This window comes from Pelophylax lessonae (assembly GCF_965119305.1).
Source record: "Pelophylax lessonae genome assembly, chromosome: 6".
NCBI lineage: Eukaryota > Metazoa > Chordata > Amphibia > Anura > Ranidae > Pelophylax > Pelophylax lessonae.
This window is the reverse complement of record NC_138773.1, coordinates 159238468-159257821: the sequence shown is the minus strand read 5'-3', so window position 1 is coordinate 159257821 and position 19354 is coordinate 159238468. Positions and strand designations below refer to the sequence as shown.

The window sequence follows — 19354 nt, the reverse complement described above, 5'->3', positions numbered from 1 at the left end:
GGTTTCCAACCAACAAAATGGCCGCCGCGTCCCTCGTCTGCGCATGCATCTCGGCGCCAGCCAAATCCCGACGCGTTTCGTCATAGAATGACGTCGTCAGGGGTGTGGCTTGGCCCGAGACGCTCGCCAATAAATAAAAGAGGGAGGCGGGATAATCAGGCCTCGTCCGGAAGTCCGCCTATCACAGGAACCTTCTGACAGCCGGACATGACCCTTAGCCCGGAAGTAGACGCCCCTCATGGGCACCATAAAGACCGGACATCACTCCCAGCTGTCTGCAACCCATGTATAACCACGAAAGGCAGACAGATAAGAGCGAATAATAAGATAACCCAATGGCAACATTTTGCCATATAGCGGGCCTCTTAAAACATTATATTAATCAAACTAATCCCAAATTGAATTAGGAATAATTTCTTTGTATTAAAAAGGCACAAACCCGGAAAGCAGCTCCATCTTGTGGCCAAGAAACCCATTGCGTCGCTACTTTTTAAAAACAAAACAGAACACATATATTGCATATTAAAAGCTAATTAGCATATTATAAAATTATAAAAATGACATCCCTATGGCCTGAGGCCAGTAAACAATAAATTAAGGTGCCTAAATAACCAGCACCCTCAATCATGATGTCATAATGCTCAACCTAAAACCACAATGACTTTACATATATTGACATTTTATAGAGGAACATATACACAAGGAGGTGTTAAAGAGGAATGTTAAAACTACACAGGAGTGGGAAATGCTATGAATTATTAATAAAAGCATTCAAGTCCCACTCGATGTTCAAACCAAAAGGGACATAGCACTTCATCCTGTAAATCCAGGAGGTTTCAAGCTTAGAGACACCTCTCGTCTTGTTACCCCCTCTCCAATTCGCCTCAAAGTGGTCTATCCCCAAAAACAGTGTGCCACTAGGATCCCGATTATGACATAAGTCATAATGACGGGATACACTGTGTTTCGGGAACCCTTTAGCTATGTTCACAACATGCTCTTGTAAGCGAACATGGAGCTGGCGAATGGTACGGCCTATATAATCCTTACCACAGGGACACCTTAATAGGTATACCACATGCGTAGTACAACAGGAGATGAACGGTCTTATTTTATGAGATTCCTGCGTAGTTGATGATTGAAAGGAATCAACTCTTCTACCACCTGCAATGTTTATTTTACAAATGCTACATTTCCTGCAGGGATAATATCCTCCCCTCTCCTGGAAAAAAGAAACCCTCTTGGGTGGGTTTTGAATGTTTGGTGCTATCTGTAAACGCAATGGCGGTACCCCTCTAAACACCACCAAGGGTGCCTCAGGAAGAGAGGGGCCCAAAACACTATCATCGCGTAAGACTTGCCAGTGTCTCCTAAGGATTTTCTTAACAGAGTAATGTTGCACCGAATACGAGGAAAAAAATGCATGCTGGAAAGCTTCATTCTTAACCTGCGGTCTCGGTCTCAACAAATCGGACCTTTCTCTCTGATCTGCTTTAAGAAAGGCTCTATCCAACTCCTCCTGGCAATATCCTTTCTCCAAGAATCGCTCACGGAGGATCACAGACTCATTAAGGAAATCACTCCTTGTTGAGCAATTCCGCTTCAACCTAAGGAATTGACTGACAGGAACGGACTTCAACCATGCCGCATGATGGCAGCTGGTTGTCTCAATAAATCCGTTACTGTCACTCTCCTTAAAAAAGGTCAAAGTGACCTGACGCCCCTCCAAGACTCTTATTCTGAGGTCCAGAAAGTGTATCTCAGACCTACTCGACTCAAATTGTAGGGAGATACCCCTATCGTTGGTATTGAGGGTGGACATAAAATGGCTCAAGGAGTCGGAATCTCCATCCCATAGGAGGAGGATGTCGTCGATGTACCTGCGCCACAGGACCAACCCCGGCACAGGAACATCACCGACAACATCCTCCTCCCATCTGGCCATAAAAAGATTCGCCATGCTGGGCGCGAATTTCGCGCCCATAGCAACACCACGACATTGCCGGTAGTAGATGTTATCCTACCAGAAATAATTGTGTTGCATGGCGAAATCTAATAGGGACAACAAAAACTCCCTCTGAAAGCTCAGCAGGGTATCCCGTCCCAGATAGTGGGCAGCTGCCTCCATACCATGATGGTGTGAGATGATAGTGTACAAAGATGACACATCCGCGGTTGCTAAGATGTAACTATCTTTCCACGTTATCTGGGCTAGTTCATTGATTAGTAAAGAGAATATGACCAGCGCTACGGACTGTAATATATGTTGGGAGGACGGAAACAAAAAAGGTGTAAGCTGCCCCAATCAAACCTTAAGTGTAAAGGTAAAAAGTGCTAAAATGAAATGTGACGATTGGTGATGGCGCTACCTATGAAACAAATAAATAGAACCATATATAGTGCCCCTAGTGGCGTGAAAGGGGATATATGGGTTGGGTGACCCACGGATAGTGCAGTGTAGTCAAAAAAAGTGAAGAAATGAAAATATATAGATGTGGGAACAGGTGTTTATTCACATAAATCAATAAGCCAGGAAATAAAGTAAACTGATACCGTGAAAAAATTAACCCACAACCACAAGTGTGTAAACAAGTTGCAAATTAACTGATATATGTGCCACATACACTGTGTTGAAAATGGTGAAGAATGTGGATAAGTGAAGTCCACGAGTGGCCACTGGGTGGCGTTTATGATAGTACAACCTGTATGATGGTATATGGGGGGATTCCTCTTCGTAGTGGGCGAGCAGTCACGAGTCGGCGGCGGATGTCCTAAGTGCTCACATGAGAAGAAGAAGGCCCCATGATGAATAAATGAGTCATACAGTCATAAACAAAAGGCGTAGTAAACTCACTCGTTCAGAAGATCAGAATCAGAAAAAACAGTGCGCGCCGGGATGCTTCCGCGTTCCACGGCCGACAACCGGAAGTGACGTTTGACGTCGGAGACTCCGCCCTACGCGTTTCGTCACAGTGACGTCGACTGGAGCAGCTGCGGACACAAACAGATAGAAAACATATATCTTCAGAATGATTTTATAAAAATGGTGTTGCACTAATCCTTAATCCACAATACTAATGAGCAGGCTGATGAATGTAAGAAAGTGAGTCCCAAAGGTGCTGGCAGAGTCCACATCCACTAAATTGATGGAAATTGTGAAGCAGAAAAGACCACCACCGAGCAGAATATCAGGGTACTCTTACCAGCTGCATAGACCCCTGAGGGTCTAAAGTATAATTGAAAGTGTTACTAAACCCAGGACCCTGCATTCACTGTATCTGGTCATACACAGAACATGGAAATGTATTAATTTTAGTAAATATAAATGGCTAAATACCTTTTCTAATAAGTAGTATATAGCAGTCTGTAGCAGTATTTATCGTGTGACTTTCTATCAGTGTCTGGGTATAGCTTGTAGGAGGAGTTTTAATTCTACCCTGATTGTCCTATGAGGCTGCAGGACTCCTGACCCTCTGTCTGATCAGTGCATATTGGCCCCTTGCTGATTAGATGCCCCCTCCCAAGAAAAAAAGAAAAAAAACTCTAGCAATACACACCAAACTGGGCATGTGCAGAGTGACATCAAAGGATCTGTCTTATCAGGAGATGGATTAGGGACATTGGAAGAATGGGAGAATCAGAGAAAATTGGATCAAACAGCCTTTTTACACTATGTGGAGGAAGAACCCCTTAGGTTTCACAGTGAGTATAACTAGCATGCTTTACTGCATATACAGTACAGACTGATTTTACTGATGTGAGTTTAGTAACACTTTATATATGCTGAAACAGTCCTACGTTAATGCCAATATACTCCTTAAAAAGGGATGACCAGTGCCCTTAAGTGTATGGAAAGTAACTTTCTCTTAAGGCCTAGTTTGTATGCTCAAAAGAGACAGATGTGTTTGCTTATAATAGACACATGAAAAACACATATTCTGGGTAATCTTTACAATGTCCAATTTTCTCTGGCAAAGTGACAAACGAAACTTTAATATCTGTAATACTGACATAATGGAGACAGCATCAGTATGCCTCAATTTTAGTGATAAAAGGAAAGAAACTTTGTCACAAAACAAAATACCTATATGATTATGCTCCTCTAAAGGAATGTTCAGAAGGGGGGGGGGGGGAGTAAAACAACCACCTAACTGTAGCATTTTTAAAGAGACCCTGTACCCAGCTTAAAAATTGCTTAAAAGAAGAGTATTTTAAAATGCCTACCTGCAGAGTTTTTCTTTTTGATAAACATTTGTTCACTTGCTATGTGCCTATTACCTTGCTAGGAAATTGATATTCCAGAAAATGTGAGTTCCCTTGCACAGTAACCTACCTATTTGCACATTATAGCCCTCTTATCTTCTGGCAGTATCTTATTGTACTCTGTGTACTGGCCCAGGTCCTCCGCCCTCCCATCACCTTCCTACATTACCTTTTCTGTAGCAGCAAGGGAATAAACAACTGGAAATACTACAGAGTGTCACTGAGTTTGCTGTGGCTGCTGACCTAGATAGCAGTGTCCAGCACCTATCTTAGGGCTTCTGGGTGTCTACACAAGGGAGTCCTTTACAGGTAAATAACCAGCCCAAAATATGTTAAATGCACACATCATCTTATGGAAGCATCGTTGATAAATTTAATGGTCTGGTTACAAGGTATCTGTAACCCTTTTACCACCACTGCCTGATCGCTTTCACTAACTATTTTTCCCCTTCCCAGGCCGAACTCAACCCCCCCCCCCCCACCATCCTCCTGCTTGCCAGGCTCCGCTGTCCCACCACCAATCCAAGGACCCACATAGCAGGGGTTGCCAGGTGGAGGGGGACCAGCAAACATTCATTCACTGATCTCCCCTAGCTAAAATGAACACAGAAACATTGTGTAAAACATACATTTTTGGTTTTGGTTGTCGCTTTTCCTGGCCCTTGCAGCCGGGGAAAAAGATTTGCATTCCATCTGCTTCAGTGGAAGGTAGGTGGGATGTCAGAGATCTAAAAGACCCCTGATGTCAAATTAAATAGAACCTGTCTTAAAAATATATCACATGTGATATACAGTTACAGTAAAATAAAAGTCAAGAAATAAACTTGCATCCAAGCACTTGAACCCTCCCCCCCCCCCAAAAAAAAATAATTTTTAAACCCACCCTGCCCCCATGTGCATGCACACAAACCTAAATACACTCATGAGGGGTGCCTACATACGAAAACATTGCTTGTGATACACGTTATATTTTGCTGCACACATCAGAGTAAGAGCAGTATGTCCATGGCTATTATTAGTAACTCTAACCTGATTACCTTTATGGCCTTTTGAAGTGTTGCCTATGAAAAAAAGAGGGTACTAAAGTCTGTCTTTGTTATGCAGGTGTAAGCAAATTTAAAGCTTGACATGTTTGGTATCCTTTTACTCAGTGTACCCTTAACCTTTTATATTTTTACCATTTTTGTTCCATAAAATTAACTTCAATTTCTTTTTACTAAAATTTTGCACTTGTTAAACCATTGCGCAAATATCACGTGACATAAAAATGTGAAACTGCCATGATTTTGTTCTCCATGATCTTTGTTTTCAGAAAATGTATAATGGTTTTGGGGATTTAACTAATCTTCAGGCCTAATTACATTTTTAAACAAGGGCAACAAAGGCATAAAAAGGTTCTATCAGCGAAAGGGTTTAAAGTATCCCTGTCATAAGAGAATTATCTAGGCTGTCATTAAATACCTCTCCTTTTGAGAATGCTAATATCTTGCTGTTATGGTTATGCATTGTCCCTGACATGGAACAAATATGGAAATAAGTATAGAGATAAGGATATGACTTTCTTTTGCTGCGTGTTCCCTGTCTGTGACTCAAAAATATCAAAGTTACACGCAGCCAGGGAACCAGCATATTCATAAAGCATCCTGCATAATCAGCCCCCATATTTCTCTCATGACACTTGTGGCCATCACCAGTGTAGTGATAGGAACATAACTGAGATTCTCCATTTCAAGATGAGAGTGAAGCACTTCATTCCTCTCATTAAGCATCTTCTATATTTGTGCAGTTTGAACAATTGTCCTTCCACTTCTTTGGACAGCTTGTCTGTCATAAGCATGCATGGGCTGTTCTTTCACTGTCCCTGTTGTATATTTGAGAATTAGCAGATTTTTTTTCAGCCTGCCATTTCTTAGCTTGGAAAGCCTCCATCTTGGAATGAAGAACTCTGACGTCACCACACTGTCGATAGCTAAAGATACAAGCAAAGTACAGAGATATCCTTTAATGAAAACCTGTTTTACAGCACGTAGTATCTCTGACTTTTCTCAAATTCTATTTTCACTTTGTCATTATGGGCTACTGAGTGTACTGTAGATTACAAGTCTGTTCTGTGCAGCTGTTGCCACTGGTCACATCGCTCCTGGGCTTCGCAATCGGATATCAGAACCCAGAAAAGGCAGCGGGAGGGGAATGGGACCCCCTTCCGCCACCCACAGAAGTGATCAATGGCTGTTCAACCACTCAAATCTCTTCTGCTGGAAAGGGAATCAGTAGGTGCAGGCATCATCCTGGTATAACCACTGCAAACCTAGGACTTCCACCGTCAGCTAGTGGTTAATAAGAAAAAGAAAGAATTTAAACAACTGTAGGCTGCAACATAACAAAATTAAAAAAGTGAAGGGGGTTTGAATACTTTATGAATGCACTGTATACAGTATATCTGATGTAACACACATGCCCTCTTCTCTGTCAGCATAGTGTGACCAGGAAGCACATTGTAACCTTTCTATGAGGTGGCAGATGACACTGGGGTGTGTTGCAGTATGACCGGGGCAGGCAGGCAAGTTGATAGACAATCTCTTAACATTTAGATAAACGTGACAGCTTAGGGTGCCATTTTTAATCTTTTTTTGGGGGTGCATATCTGTGGGGATGACCAAAGGATTCTCAATCTCTGAGGCCAAACTGAGAAGCCCTGGGCAGAACAAATTACTGGAGGAAGGGGGCCGCAGTCACAGGTGAAGTTGCGGCAGTGTTCTGCTACACTCTGGCTGGACAAATACACTGTCTTTGACTGTACACTCCGGCCTTGCTACTGCTTCATAGATACAATGATGTGCCACCTGCGCTCCTGCACCCAGCACAAGCCTAGAACGGACCAGCCCTTCACTTCCCTGTCAGGCACAGATCAAGCGGAGTATCTCTGCCTGACAGGTGCTTCCTAGTCCCCGCCCTGCGTGAAGTCACTGAGAGGCCAGCTGGAGGCGGATGGGGGAGGAGCATAGTGTGCTGCTGCCTGTTGGAACTGGGACCTGCGAGTGAGAAGAAGAGGAAGCATGTGTGTATCACACAACAAGTAAGCAGATTGCAATCTGCAGATTCATTTGTTAACTGTTTGTTTGGATTGGGGAGGGGAAGGTTAATTACCAATGGTATTTGTAATATGCAGCAGGAGAGGGTTAATGTATTACTTATGCATCGGTGACCAGTGGCAATACATTATTATTATACAGGATTTATATAGCGCTAACAGTTTGCGCAGCTCTTAACAAAATGAAGGCAGACATTACAGTTACAATATATTTTGGAACAAAAGGAATCAGAGGGCCCTGCTCGTTAGAGCTTACAATCTAAAAGGGAGGGTCAATTGATACAAAAGGCAATAGCTGTGGGGGATGGGCTGATGGAGCAAGTGAAACAGTGTTATTAGTTAGTAGCCAGGTAGGCTTCTTTAAAGAGAAGGGTTTTCAGAGATCGTCTAAAGATGGATAGATTAGGGGACAGTCGGACAGATTGGGATAGAGAGTTCCAAAGAATGGGAGAAGCTCTGGAGAAATCCTGGAGGCGAGCATGGGAAGAGGTGACAAGGGAGCTAGAGAGCAAGAGGTCTTGGGAGGACTGAAGAGAGCGGCTTGGTTGATATTTTGAGATCAGATTAGTGATGTAGCTGGGGGCAGAGTTGTGGATGGCTTTGTAAACTATTGTTAGCACTTTGAATTTTATTCGTTGGGTGAGTGGAAGCCAGTGAAGGGATTGGCAGAGAGGCGTGGAGGACACTGAACGGTTGGTAAGGTGGATAAGTCCTGCAGCAGCATTCATTATGGATTGAGGGGGGGATAATCTATGTAAGGGTAATCCAATGAGGAGGGAGTTGCAATAGTCGAGGCAAGAGATAACCAGGGCGTGAATTAAAAGCTTGGTGGTGTTATTGGTTAAAAAGGGCCGTATTCTATTGATGTTGCGGAGGTTAAGGCGGCATTAACCCCTCATGCTGCATATTACAAATACTATTGGTAATTAACCACTTGCTGGCCCGCCGCATTACATAGGGGGGGTGGATTCTGGAGGAGTCCAGACTGCCAATCAGTGTACTGGAACTTTGAGTGTTCAGACCTTGTGTGGATCTTTGGACAATCGTCAATCACCAAAGAGGCACGATAAATGTCCTGGCAGCTTGGGAAGTAGCCGGCATTCTAAGGTCGGCAGAACGTTCGTTCCAGCCCTCTCTGCTGTACACTCTCCAGGAGGGGAAAATTGGCAGATTACCTCAGCCGACAGACGTTGAACCAGGGGGAATGGTCACTTCATCTGAAGGTGTTCTTCAGTTGTGTCTCCGGTGGAGTATTCCCGAGGTGGGCCTGTTGGCCTCTCATCTTAAAAGTAAGGTATAGAGGTACAGTCTCGGGTTACTCTAGCCAACACCTCAGACACACTAGTGGCTCCCTGGGGTCAGTCCTTTCTGATTACGCCTTCTCCCCTCTCAAGTTTCTGACAAACCTCTTGTGCAGGATCAAGTCTGAAGGGATCCCGGTCATTCTAGTGGCCTCCAGACTGGCCTCGCCAGTCTTGGTATTCTGATCTGGTATGACTGGTCACCACTGCTTCTTGGAGACTTCCTCTCGAAGAAGATTTATTGGCCCAAGGACCAATCTTCCATCCTGCTTTCAGTTGCTGGCTTTAATGAGTTGGCTGTTGAAAGCCAGGTGCTGAAGGATAGGGGGCTGTATGAATCTGTGATTCCCACGCTGTTAAAGGCTAGAAAATCTACCTCTAGGAAGATTTACCATTGCGTCTGGAAGACGTACATTGCGCGGTGTGTGTCTCTTGGAGGTCATTCCTGTTCCCTTTCGGGGGCTTGGATTTTGGCATTCCTCCAACGAGGTGTTGAAAAGCGCCTGGCCTTGGGTACCCTCAAGGGCCGGGTTTTTTTCAGCCTTGGCGGTCTTCTTTTACCATCCCTTGGGTACGCATTCTTTGGTTCGCACCTTTATTCAGGGGTTCGCCACTAGGCTCCACCAGTACGGTCTCCATTGCCTCCGGGGATCTCAACTTGGTGCTCTCAACTTGGTGCTATCGGTTCTTCAGCAATCGCCTTTCAAAAGATATTCACGAGCTTCCTCTACTTACATTGTCCCAGAAGGTGGTAGCCTTCTTGGGGGCTATTACTTCTGCACGCAGGGTATTAGGACTGGTGGCGTTGTCTTTCACCTTACCTGGTGGCTCACAGAGATAAAGTGGTGCTTCGTCCTTGTCAGTCTTTCTAGGGTTGTTTCCGGTTTCCATCTGAATGAAGACATTGTGTTGCCTTCCCTGTGTCCTAAGCCTAAACATCCTAAGGAGATTGCCTTGTACTCTCTGGATGTGGGTCAGGCGCTCAGGATGTACCTTGTGGTAACTGAATGGTTTAGGAAATCAGCCCTACTGTTTGTCCTTAAGGATATATCTCACAAGGGTTGGTCGTGTCTGCCGCGACCCTTTCCAGATGGACAAGACAGATGGTGGTGCAGGCCTATTCCATCAAGGGTCAGGTTCCTCCGTTCCCTGTTAAGGCACTTTCTACGTGGGTGCTTAGTGCCTCTTGGGCTTTCCGCCATCAGGCACCAGTGATACAGGTTTGCAAGGCGGCAACCTGGTCATCTGTGCACAAAATTTTATAAAGTGGATGTAATGGGGTCTGCGGATGCTGCTTTTGGCCGCAAGGTTTTGCAGGCCGCTGTTTGAGAGGACCTGGTCCTCTTTGAGGGTGTATTGTTTTCAGGTGAGCTCCAGTTGTTCCTGGTTGAGTTCCATGTTACCTGGTTGGCTAGGATACGCCTTTTGGGAATTTTTTCAGATGTTTTTTCCCACCCCTCATGTTTAACACTGCGTTGGAATGTTCCAATGATTAAGAAGATTCTGGAGCTGTGTCCTTCAATGAACGAAAGAGAAAATTGGATTTTTGTCTTACCGTAAAATCCTTTTCTCTGATGTTCATTGACGGACACAGCACCCACCCCTCTATTGAGTTGGGTTATTTTTCTTCTGACACTGCTTGTAAGAAAACTGAATGCTTTTTCCTGCCTAGTGTCCTACTCCTGTAGGGGGCAGCATAACCCAATGGTTAAGAAGATTTTGGAGCTGTGTCCATCAGTGAACATCAGAGAAAAGGATTATACGGTAAGACCAAATCCATTTTCTTTTTTGCTACACAAAGCTGTCACTTAAATGATATATTGCTCAAATATGCCATGGGTATTTGTGAAATTACACCCCAAGATACATTCTCCTGAGTACGGGAATACCACATGCATGAGACTTTTTGGCAGTCCAGCTGCGTACAGGACCCCGAAAACCAATCACCGCCTTCAGGCTTTCTAAGGATGTAAATTGTTGATTTCACTCGTCACTACCTATCACAGTTTCGGAGGCCATGGAATGGGGAAGAAGAACCACTTTATCCCTATGGACCACCAAAAGGGGACTGCGAGATAATGCTGCCAATTTTGATACTCTGCGAGCCGAGGTAATAGCCACCAAGAACACACACTTCTGGGACAACATAGGCAGGGGAATCTCCTAAATATATTCTCAAATGGAGGTTTCTGGAGAACCGAGAGCACTAAGTTTAAATCTCATGGCGGCAAAAGTGATCGTACAGGTGGAGCCACATGTTGAACCCCCTGAATGACAACCCCCCCCCCCAATGACCCCTTTTAGGAAAGTAGACACCCCAAGGTTTCTTTTTAAGAGGCACGGTGAGTATTTTTCAGTTCTCATTTGTTTTGGAAAATAAAGATAGAAAAGGAAAAACATTTTTCTTCTCTTTTTTTCAGTTTTCAAAACTTTGTGACAAAAAGAGAGATCTGCAAAATACTCAACATGCCTCTCAGCAAATAGTTTAGGGTGTCTACTCTCTGAAATGGGGTAATTTGGGGGGGGGGGTTCTGCTATCTTAGCATTTCATGGCCTCTGAAATGGTGATAGATAGTGAGAAGTGAAATCAACAATTTACTCCCTTAGAAAGCCTGAAGGCAGTGATTGATTTTGGGTCCTGTACGTGGCTAGACTGCCAAAAAGTCTCACATATGGGGTAGCTCCATACTCGAGAGAAGCAGCTGAATGTATTTTGGGGTGTAATTCCACATATACCTATGGCATGCATGAGCAATTTATCATTTCAATAACAACTTTGTGTAAAAAAATAAAAAATTATCTTTCCTTCATCGACGGACACTGCGCTCCTCCAGGAGTAGGACTAGGCAGAACGAAAAACACCTGGCTACGCCCATGGGATGTCCTTAGCTGGTTTATAACCCCCCTCTCTGCTCCAGGTAATCAGTTTTAATCTGTCTAGTCAGGCACGTTTTTTAGGTCCTGAGTCTCCTTGTGCGGGTATAATTCCTGCAAAGGTTCAGGGGATGTCTGAACTACCTAAAGTCCTCCCTATCCCTTTCCAGGGAAAACAAATTTATGGAACCACAGGCCGTAATTCACCGGCTGCTGTCACACAGACAGTTCTCTCTCCCGACTTGCATACAGGTTGTTTGTCTTGTGGTATCCACCTTCAAGACAGTTCTGTTTGCACAGTCCTACATGCAGCTCCTTTAGCAGGTTCCGTTCCACAGGAGGATACCGAGGTTCGTGGCGAGATCACGGGTTCCTCTGGCAGATGCTGCATGCGTCCTACGGGCACAGTCAGGCCATTATCATCCTCAGCTCAGGCTTCTTCTGCGGGTTCTGCGAGGATCTTCCAATTATTCTAGTGGCCATAAACGTCCCTTGGGGTTCCTCTCAGAGAAGACCAGTTGTCCCAAGGGCTGCTTTACCCTCCTGCTTTAAAGTCACTGGTTTCATTGGCTTAGCTATTTAAAGTCAGGTACTGAGGGATAGAGGTTTGTCTGGATCAGTGATCCCTACTATGGTGAAGGCGAGGAAGTCATCTTCCAGCAAGGTATACCATCATATGTGGAAAGCCTACATTTCTTGGTGTGATTTGATTGGCGCTTATCCTCAATCCTTTTCTGTGGCTCTGATCTTAATCTTTCTTCAACGCGGCATTGATCAGAAGTTGGCCTTGAGTACCATCAAGGGCTAGGTGTCTGCCTTGGCAATCTTCTTTCAGCGACCCCTAGCCATGCACTCTTTAGTTCATACCTTCATTCAGGGGGTTCAACATGTGGCTCCACCTGTACGATCACTTTTGCCGCCATGAGATTTACAGTTGTGTTCAAAATTATTCAACCCCCAATGCTGTAAAGGGTTTTAGGGAATTTAGTGTACATTTGTAATTGTATTCAGAATGAAATCCTACAAGGACTTCTTAAAGAACCATATGCAACTAAAATGACATCAATTGGTTTTGTAATACAGTAGTAAATGTTTCTTTTGTGAATTCTTCATTGACACAATTATTCAACCCCTTAAAGACTACCACTCTGAAGAACAGAGGTTCATTGAAGTGTTTTCAATCAGGTATTGAAAACACCTGTGGATGTCAGGGAGCAGCAATAAAGCCTAATAAGCACCAATTAGGCAGCTTTAAAATGACTGTGATACTCAGCTCCTTCTACACATTTACTGGTGTGGTTACAAACATGGTGAAGTCAAGAGAATGGTCCAGGAAGACAAGAGAAGAGGTGATTACTCTTCACAGGAAGGGCAATGGCTATAAGAAGATTGAAAAGATGTTAAACATACCAAGAGACACCATAGGAAGCATCATTCGCAAATTCAAGGCAAAGGGCACTGTTGAAACGCTACCTGGTCGTGGCAGAAAGAAGATGCTGACTTCGACTGCTGTGCGCTACCTGAAGCATAGAGTGGAGAAAAGTCCCTGTGTGACTGCTGAGGAACTGAGAAAAGATTTGTCAGATGTGGGTACTGAAGTTTCTGCTCAGACAATACGGCGCACACTGCGTAATGAAGGCCTCCATGCCAGAACTCCCAGGCGCACCCCCTTGCTGTCTCCAAAGAATAAGAAGAGTCGACTGCAGTATGCCAAAAGTCATGTGGACAAACCACAGAAGTTTTGGGATAGTGTTCTGTGGACTGATGAAACAAAATTAGAACTGTTTGGGCCCATGGATCAACGCTATGTTTGGAGGAGGAAGAACAAGGCCTATGCAGAAAAGAACACCTTGCCTACTGTGAAGCATGGTGGGGGGTCAATCATGCTTTGGGGCTGTTTTGCTTCTGCAGGTACAGGGAAGCTTCAGTGTGTGCAAGGTACCATGAATTCTCTTCAGTACCAGGAGATATTGGATGACAATGTGATGCAGTCCGTCACAAACCTGAGGCTTGGGAGACGTTGGACCTTTCAACAGGACAATGATCCCAAGCATACCTCCAAGTCCACTAGAGCATGGTTGCAGATTAAAGGCTGGAACATTTTGGAGTGGCCATCACAGTCATCAGACCTAAATACGATTGAGAACCTCTGGTGGGACTTAAAGAAAGCAGTTGCACTGCACAAGCCTAAGAATGTGAGTGAACTGGAGGCTTTTGCCCATGACGAATGGGCGAAGATACCTGTAGATCGCTGCAAGACACTTGTGTCAAGCTATGCTTCACGTTTAAAAGCTGTTATAACTGTAAAAGGATGTTGTACTAAGATTGAATGTCACTTGGAGGTTGAATAAAACTGATAATGATCACAGAAAAGACATTTGTGGTTATTTCATTATAAATGTTATGTTATATTTGTCTGACCTACACGTGCCTCTTTGATTTAATTGTAAGCAGGATGACTGAATGATCAAAATCAATGTCAAACTGGCCAAAACAATGAATTTCAGTGGGGGTTGAATAATTTTGAACACAACTGTAAACTTAGTGCTCTCGGTTCTCCAGAAACCTCCATTTGAGAATATATTTAGGAGGTTCCCCTGCCTACGTTGTCCCAGAAGTGTGCGTTCTTGGTGGCTATTACCTCGACTCGCAGAGTATCAAAATTGGCAGCATTATCTCGCAGTCCCTTTTTGGTGGTGCATAGGGATAAAGTGGTTCTTCTTCCCTGTCCATCATTCCTGCCCAAAGTTGTCTCTGACTTCCATTTGAATGAGGACATTGTATTTCCTTGTGTCCCAAGCTGGCTGATCCCAATGAATTTGCCTTGCATACCTTGGATGTGGTTTGTGCGATTCGAGTGTATCTGGCAGCTATGGAGCCCTTTCAGAGGTCAGACTCGCTTTTTGTGGTTATGGAATGACCAAGAAAAGGGCTGGCCTCTTCTTCAGGTACCATCTCCAGATGGATCAGACAGACGATAACTCAGGCCTATTCTATTAAAGGTCAGGTTCCTGCTTTCCCTGTCACGGCCCATTCTACTCGGGCGCTGAGTACTTCTTGGGCCTTCAGTCATCAAGCGTCACTATCACAAGTTTGCAAGGTGGCCACTTGGTCATTGGTGCATACCTTTACACAATTCTACAAAGTAGATTGACATCTGCGGGTGCTTCTTTTGGCCACAAGGTTTTGCAGGCTGCTGTTTAAGAGGGGCTGTTCCATCTTGAGGGGTGTTTTTCTTTCAATTTTTATTTTTCAGATGGGGCTCCTGTGCCCCGGTTAAGACTCCTGTGTCCTGGTTAGGGCTCTTCTGTATAGCCTTGGGTTATTTTCCCCACCCTCGTTTTCCTTTGGGCACTGCTTTTGGATGTCCCAGTAGGGATGATCTAAGGAGCGCTGTGTCCGTCGATAAACAAAAGAGAGATTGGGATTTTTGTACTTACCGTACTTACCGTAAAAAACATTTCTCTGAGTTCATTGATGGACACAGCACCCACCCCTTTATGGGAGTTTTGATACTTTTAATACGCTTACTACTAAACTGATTACCTGGAGCAGAGAGGGGGGGGGAGTTATATTCCAGCTAAGGACTGCCCTTGGGTGTCGCCAGGTATTTTTTGTTCTGTCTAGTCCTACTCCTGGAGGTGGTAATATAACCCAGTTGTAATGATCTAAGGAGCGCTGGGTCCGTCGATGAACTCATAGAAATGGATTTTACGGTAAGTACAAAAATCCCATTTTTTTTTTTGTCATTTTTCAAACACCTGTGACGAAACCAAATTTAATATTCAATGGGCTCAACATGCCTCCCAGGAAATTCCTTGGGGTGTCTACTTTCCAAAAAGGGGTAATTTGGGGGGGGGGGTTGTACTGCCCTGCCATTTTAGCACTTCAAGAAATGAGCTAGGCAGTCAGAAAGTAAAAGCTGCATAAATCCCAGTATTTACACCATAGTTTGTAGACCCTATAACAGCAAACCAATAAACAATACGCTTATTGAGATTTTTTTTTTTCATCAAAGACATGTAGCTAAATACGTTTTGGCCTAAATGTATGACAAAAATTTTGTTTAGTTTGGATTGGATGTACCAATATCATTTTTTCTCAACATTTTTGGCATTTTTTTCATTTATACCACAAAAAATAAAAATCCTAGTAGTGATCAAATACTATCAAAAAAAGCTTTATTTGTGGGGAAAAAAGGACATAAATTTTGTTTGGGTACAGCATTGCAAAAAATGGCCTGGTCATTAAGGGGGTAAAACCTTCCGGTCCTTAAGTGATTAAGAAACCAGTTGGTGCCTACAAGACCTAATCTGTGTCATCTGTATGCAACTTATCAGCAGCATTTCCTATGCTTTTCTTAAGCACAATAGGGTTAAATTCCTAGCAATTACTGCTAGGTATTTTACTTTTTTTTTAACGAGGAAGTTGATTTGTCCTAATTCCCCCTTGTCCTTTAAAGGAATTCTAATGTAAGTTCAAAGACCAGGAGTGCAGTACAGTTAGTTGATTATTGTGGAAAAATCACCCATTAGTTTTCCAGATTCATGAACCATGAACGGGCCGGGTTTGCTCCTAAGTCAAATTAGACTCAAAGACAAATCGCATCCCTAAAGCCTAATACACACAAGCTGAATGTCAAGCGTCATCAGCCGGTTCAATAGAAACCAGCCGACATTCGGCCCGCGTGTACGGCAGCCGATCCAACAGAAGACAGCCATTCGGCCGAGCTTCTGTCAAAGGGGCATTACCGAAAAAGGTCTGGCAATCAGCACTCTCAGCCAATGGCTAAGAGTGTTGACTGGGTTGTTCTTGCTGGGGGACCATCTCCCTGTCAGAACACATTAGCTCAGCAGGAGAGATTGCTGTACTAATGTCTCTCCCTTCTAGATTGTAAGCTCTAACGAGCAGGGCCCTCTAGTTCCTCCTGTTTTGAATTGTATTGTAACTGTATTGTCTTCCCTCACAAAGCGCTGTTGGCGCTATATAAATCCTGTATAATAATAATAATGTCAGATAGTTAGTACAGCGGCTCCTCCTGAGCTCTTCAGTTTTTTTTTTTTCGTTCAGCCCGCTGGGTTGGAAAAAAAAAAAACTGTGTGTACGTGGCTTTAGTATCAGTTCTACTAGTGATAGAACCTAATATATTCACAATAAGCATATCCAGAGCATTATTTATATTATTGAATTAATGCTTTGTTCAACTAGGACAGTATCAGAGTGCAGTGCTAATATTCTTTTTGTGTTACTATACAGTATGTGTCTTTTAACTGTGGATTTTGTTTTTTGGAATGTAGCTTTATTCTTGGAAAGAAGTATAGAGAAGTATATTATCAAGTACAATAATATACTTAAAGATATAGACTAAACCTATTTTCTTTTTTTGGTTTGACAGGAACTGTGGAAAATTACTGCCACACCCCTTACATGACCTGTTCATGGAAGACCTACTGTACAACCGCACAGAACAGAGATGCTAATGATCTGAGAATAATACAGAAATATATTACTGGCTACTAAAGAAAAATCAGTTTGGTGCCTAACTTGTCTTTGAAAATGCAGTATTTGTGTAAAGTATTGGAGAATAGCCAGTGGGCCTTGGGGGGGGGGGGGGTATTTATTAACACTGGTAAAAAATTACTTTTCTTAGTTTCTTATTTTAATGGTCATGTCTTATTTTTATTTTAATTTGTTAACCTCCCTGGCTGTATGATTGTTTCCGATTTTAGGTGCTGAAAGCGGTACCATTATTTTGCTAGTAATTCTTAAGGACGAGCAGCCCAGACCAACTATTTACATATGATTTTTTTTTTACTGTGCGTTCTTCTTTATAACATCTTGGGTATGATAAAGTTTGAAACACAAAATCATAAATTATAATATAACCAATAACTATAAGTTAAAGTGTATATATATATATATATATGTATACATATATTATATATATATATATATATGTGTGTGTGTGTATATATATATATATATATATAGTACAGTAAAACTGCAGGAAAGGGCACTGGGGGGCAAACTAATGTCAATTTATTTTATTTTGTAATGTAATCCAATAGGATTACAATATATCAGTGTGTTTGTGTGTTTTACTTTTCAAATTTGCCGCCGGTTCCACCACCCTGCGAGCGTCATGTCGCAGGAGATGGAAGCCGTGGCTCACAGCATCAGGCAGAAGATCCGGCCGCCGTATGCTGCAGGGACACATCGCGGGATCCCGGGGACAAGGTAAGTTCCCTCTACCAGGATCCAGCGATGCTCCCTGGTGGTACCCCGAATGTGGCTCGGGGTTACCGCTAATGGCACTAAAATTCCACCCCGAGCCACACTCGGGAATACTGCTAAGGAGGTTAAAGTCATCAAGATGAAGTGTAAACAGTGGATAAATGTAGGCAGATACGGTAGAGAAAAAATAAAAAATCTGCTAAGATTTAGCACAAACAAAAAGGCAATCGCACCAATTTTAGAAGAGTTCCCTCTAGTTTTTCTAAGCTGGAAATAAAAGTACAATGCCAGTTTTTGCTGTAGAAAATTATAGTCAAACACTTGTTAATAAACTGGTGATTGTATCCACAAAAAGGATTACACTAGAATATAGTTATCTTGTTAAAATATACTGAGGATAAGTAAAATAAGCAATTGAAAACATATTTAAAGCTGAATTCCAGGAATTCAGCCACGTTGTAAAAGGTTCAGGCACACTATGAATCCAAAGAGGTGCATGCCATCTCCTAAACTTTTCTCTATTTAAATCTTACAGGTTTATATCTCTGGTGGAGCATACACTGACACCCAGGCCTGTGAGAGAGAGAGAGGCACACAGAGCAGCTATGCCTGTCCATCCCCACTGCTGCCCATTGAGAAGAGCCTTTGTATTTTGTGAATGAGTTCACATGATGCAAAGGCTTCTGTGATTGGGCAGGAAGAGGGGCAGGGCAGGCATAGCAGCTGCACCGACTCTAATGTTAAAGATGCTTAGACCTGAAGCATCAGCATTGGGCTCATGGTAATGCAGTGATAGTTGTCTCTATAAAACTGTCAGATGTAAATAAAAGAGATAAGCCAAGCAGCTCCTTGGACTTAACTTATAGGGGGGTGTGGCCAAATGTAGGGAGTGGCGGACGTGTTAGTGAAGAGCTCCTGACATCCTGAATTCATCCGTGGATCTCTGCTCTCGAAGGCACCGGGACTCAACTTATAGTGTACCTTTACTTTTTATAAAGAAGCTGAATTCCTGTAAATCAGCTTTAAAACAAACCTGTAGGTGTCGGGATACAGGAGCTGTATCTTTTTAGATCATGTTTAAAGGTAAAAACTTCACAGATGTCATCCTAATTTTAGCTTAATATCTAGTAAAAATTGACCTTAAACAAGTCTGAAAATTCTGAATTTCTGTCCTAGTTGTAGTTCAGTTGTTCTTTAGATAATAAAACAAAAGCAAAGATGATAGTCAGCAATGTCAGATCTCAAATATGCAAATTAGTGGAATTATGGTCTATGCAAAAATATAACAAAACATCAGTTTCAGAATTTTATAAACAGTTCTGTTGTTTTCTGGATACTGAATTGCTAATTTGATGTAATTTTAAGCTAAAGCAAAGCTATCCAAGCATAAAACAGATCAACCAATATAAAAAAAAAAAAAAAAACCAATGTTCAATTCATGGAAGCATAATACATGCCGTTTTCCATTACTATGTTATTTTCTCATTTTTACTAAATTATTTCTTCAAATTACTAAATGTTTTATCACAAGAACCTGATGAATTTGCTGCATACAAGATATGTTTTTTTTTTGTGGCATTTTTTATGTGCA

General features: G+C 42.8%; 1 protein-coding gene across 2 annotated transcripts in view; it reads left to right on the top strand.

Annotated features, from left to right (window-relative positions):
• METTL22 (methyltransferase 22, Kin17 lysine) overlaps nt 1–17100 on the top strand; it is a 407031-nt gene extending 389931 nt beyond the window's left edge. For both annotated transcript variants that reach the window (XM_082261015.1, XM_082261014.1), the window contains one exon: nt 16925–17100. In XM_082261015.1, coding sequence (XP_082117141.1) covers nt 16925–16960 — 36 coding nt within the window. In that variant the 3' untranslated portion in view covers nt 16961–17100. The remainder of the gene's footprint in view (nt 1–16924) is intronic.
• The last annotated feature ends 2254 nt before the right edge of the window (nt 17101–19354 follow it).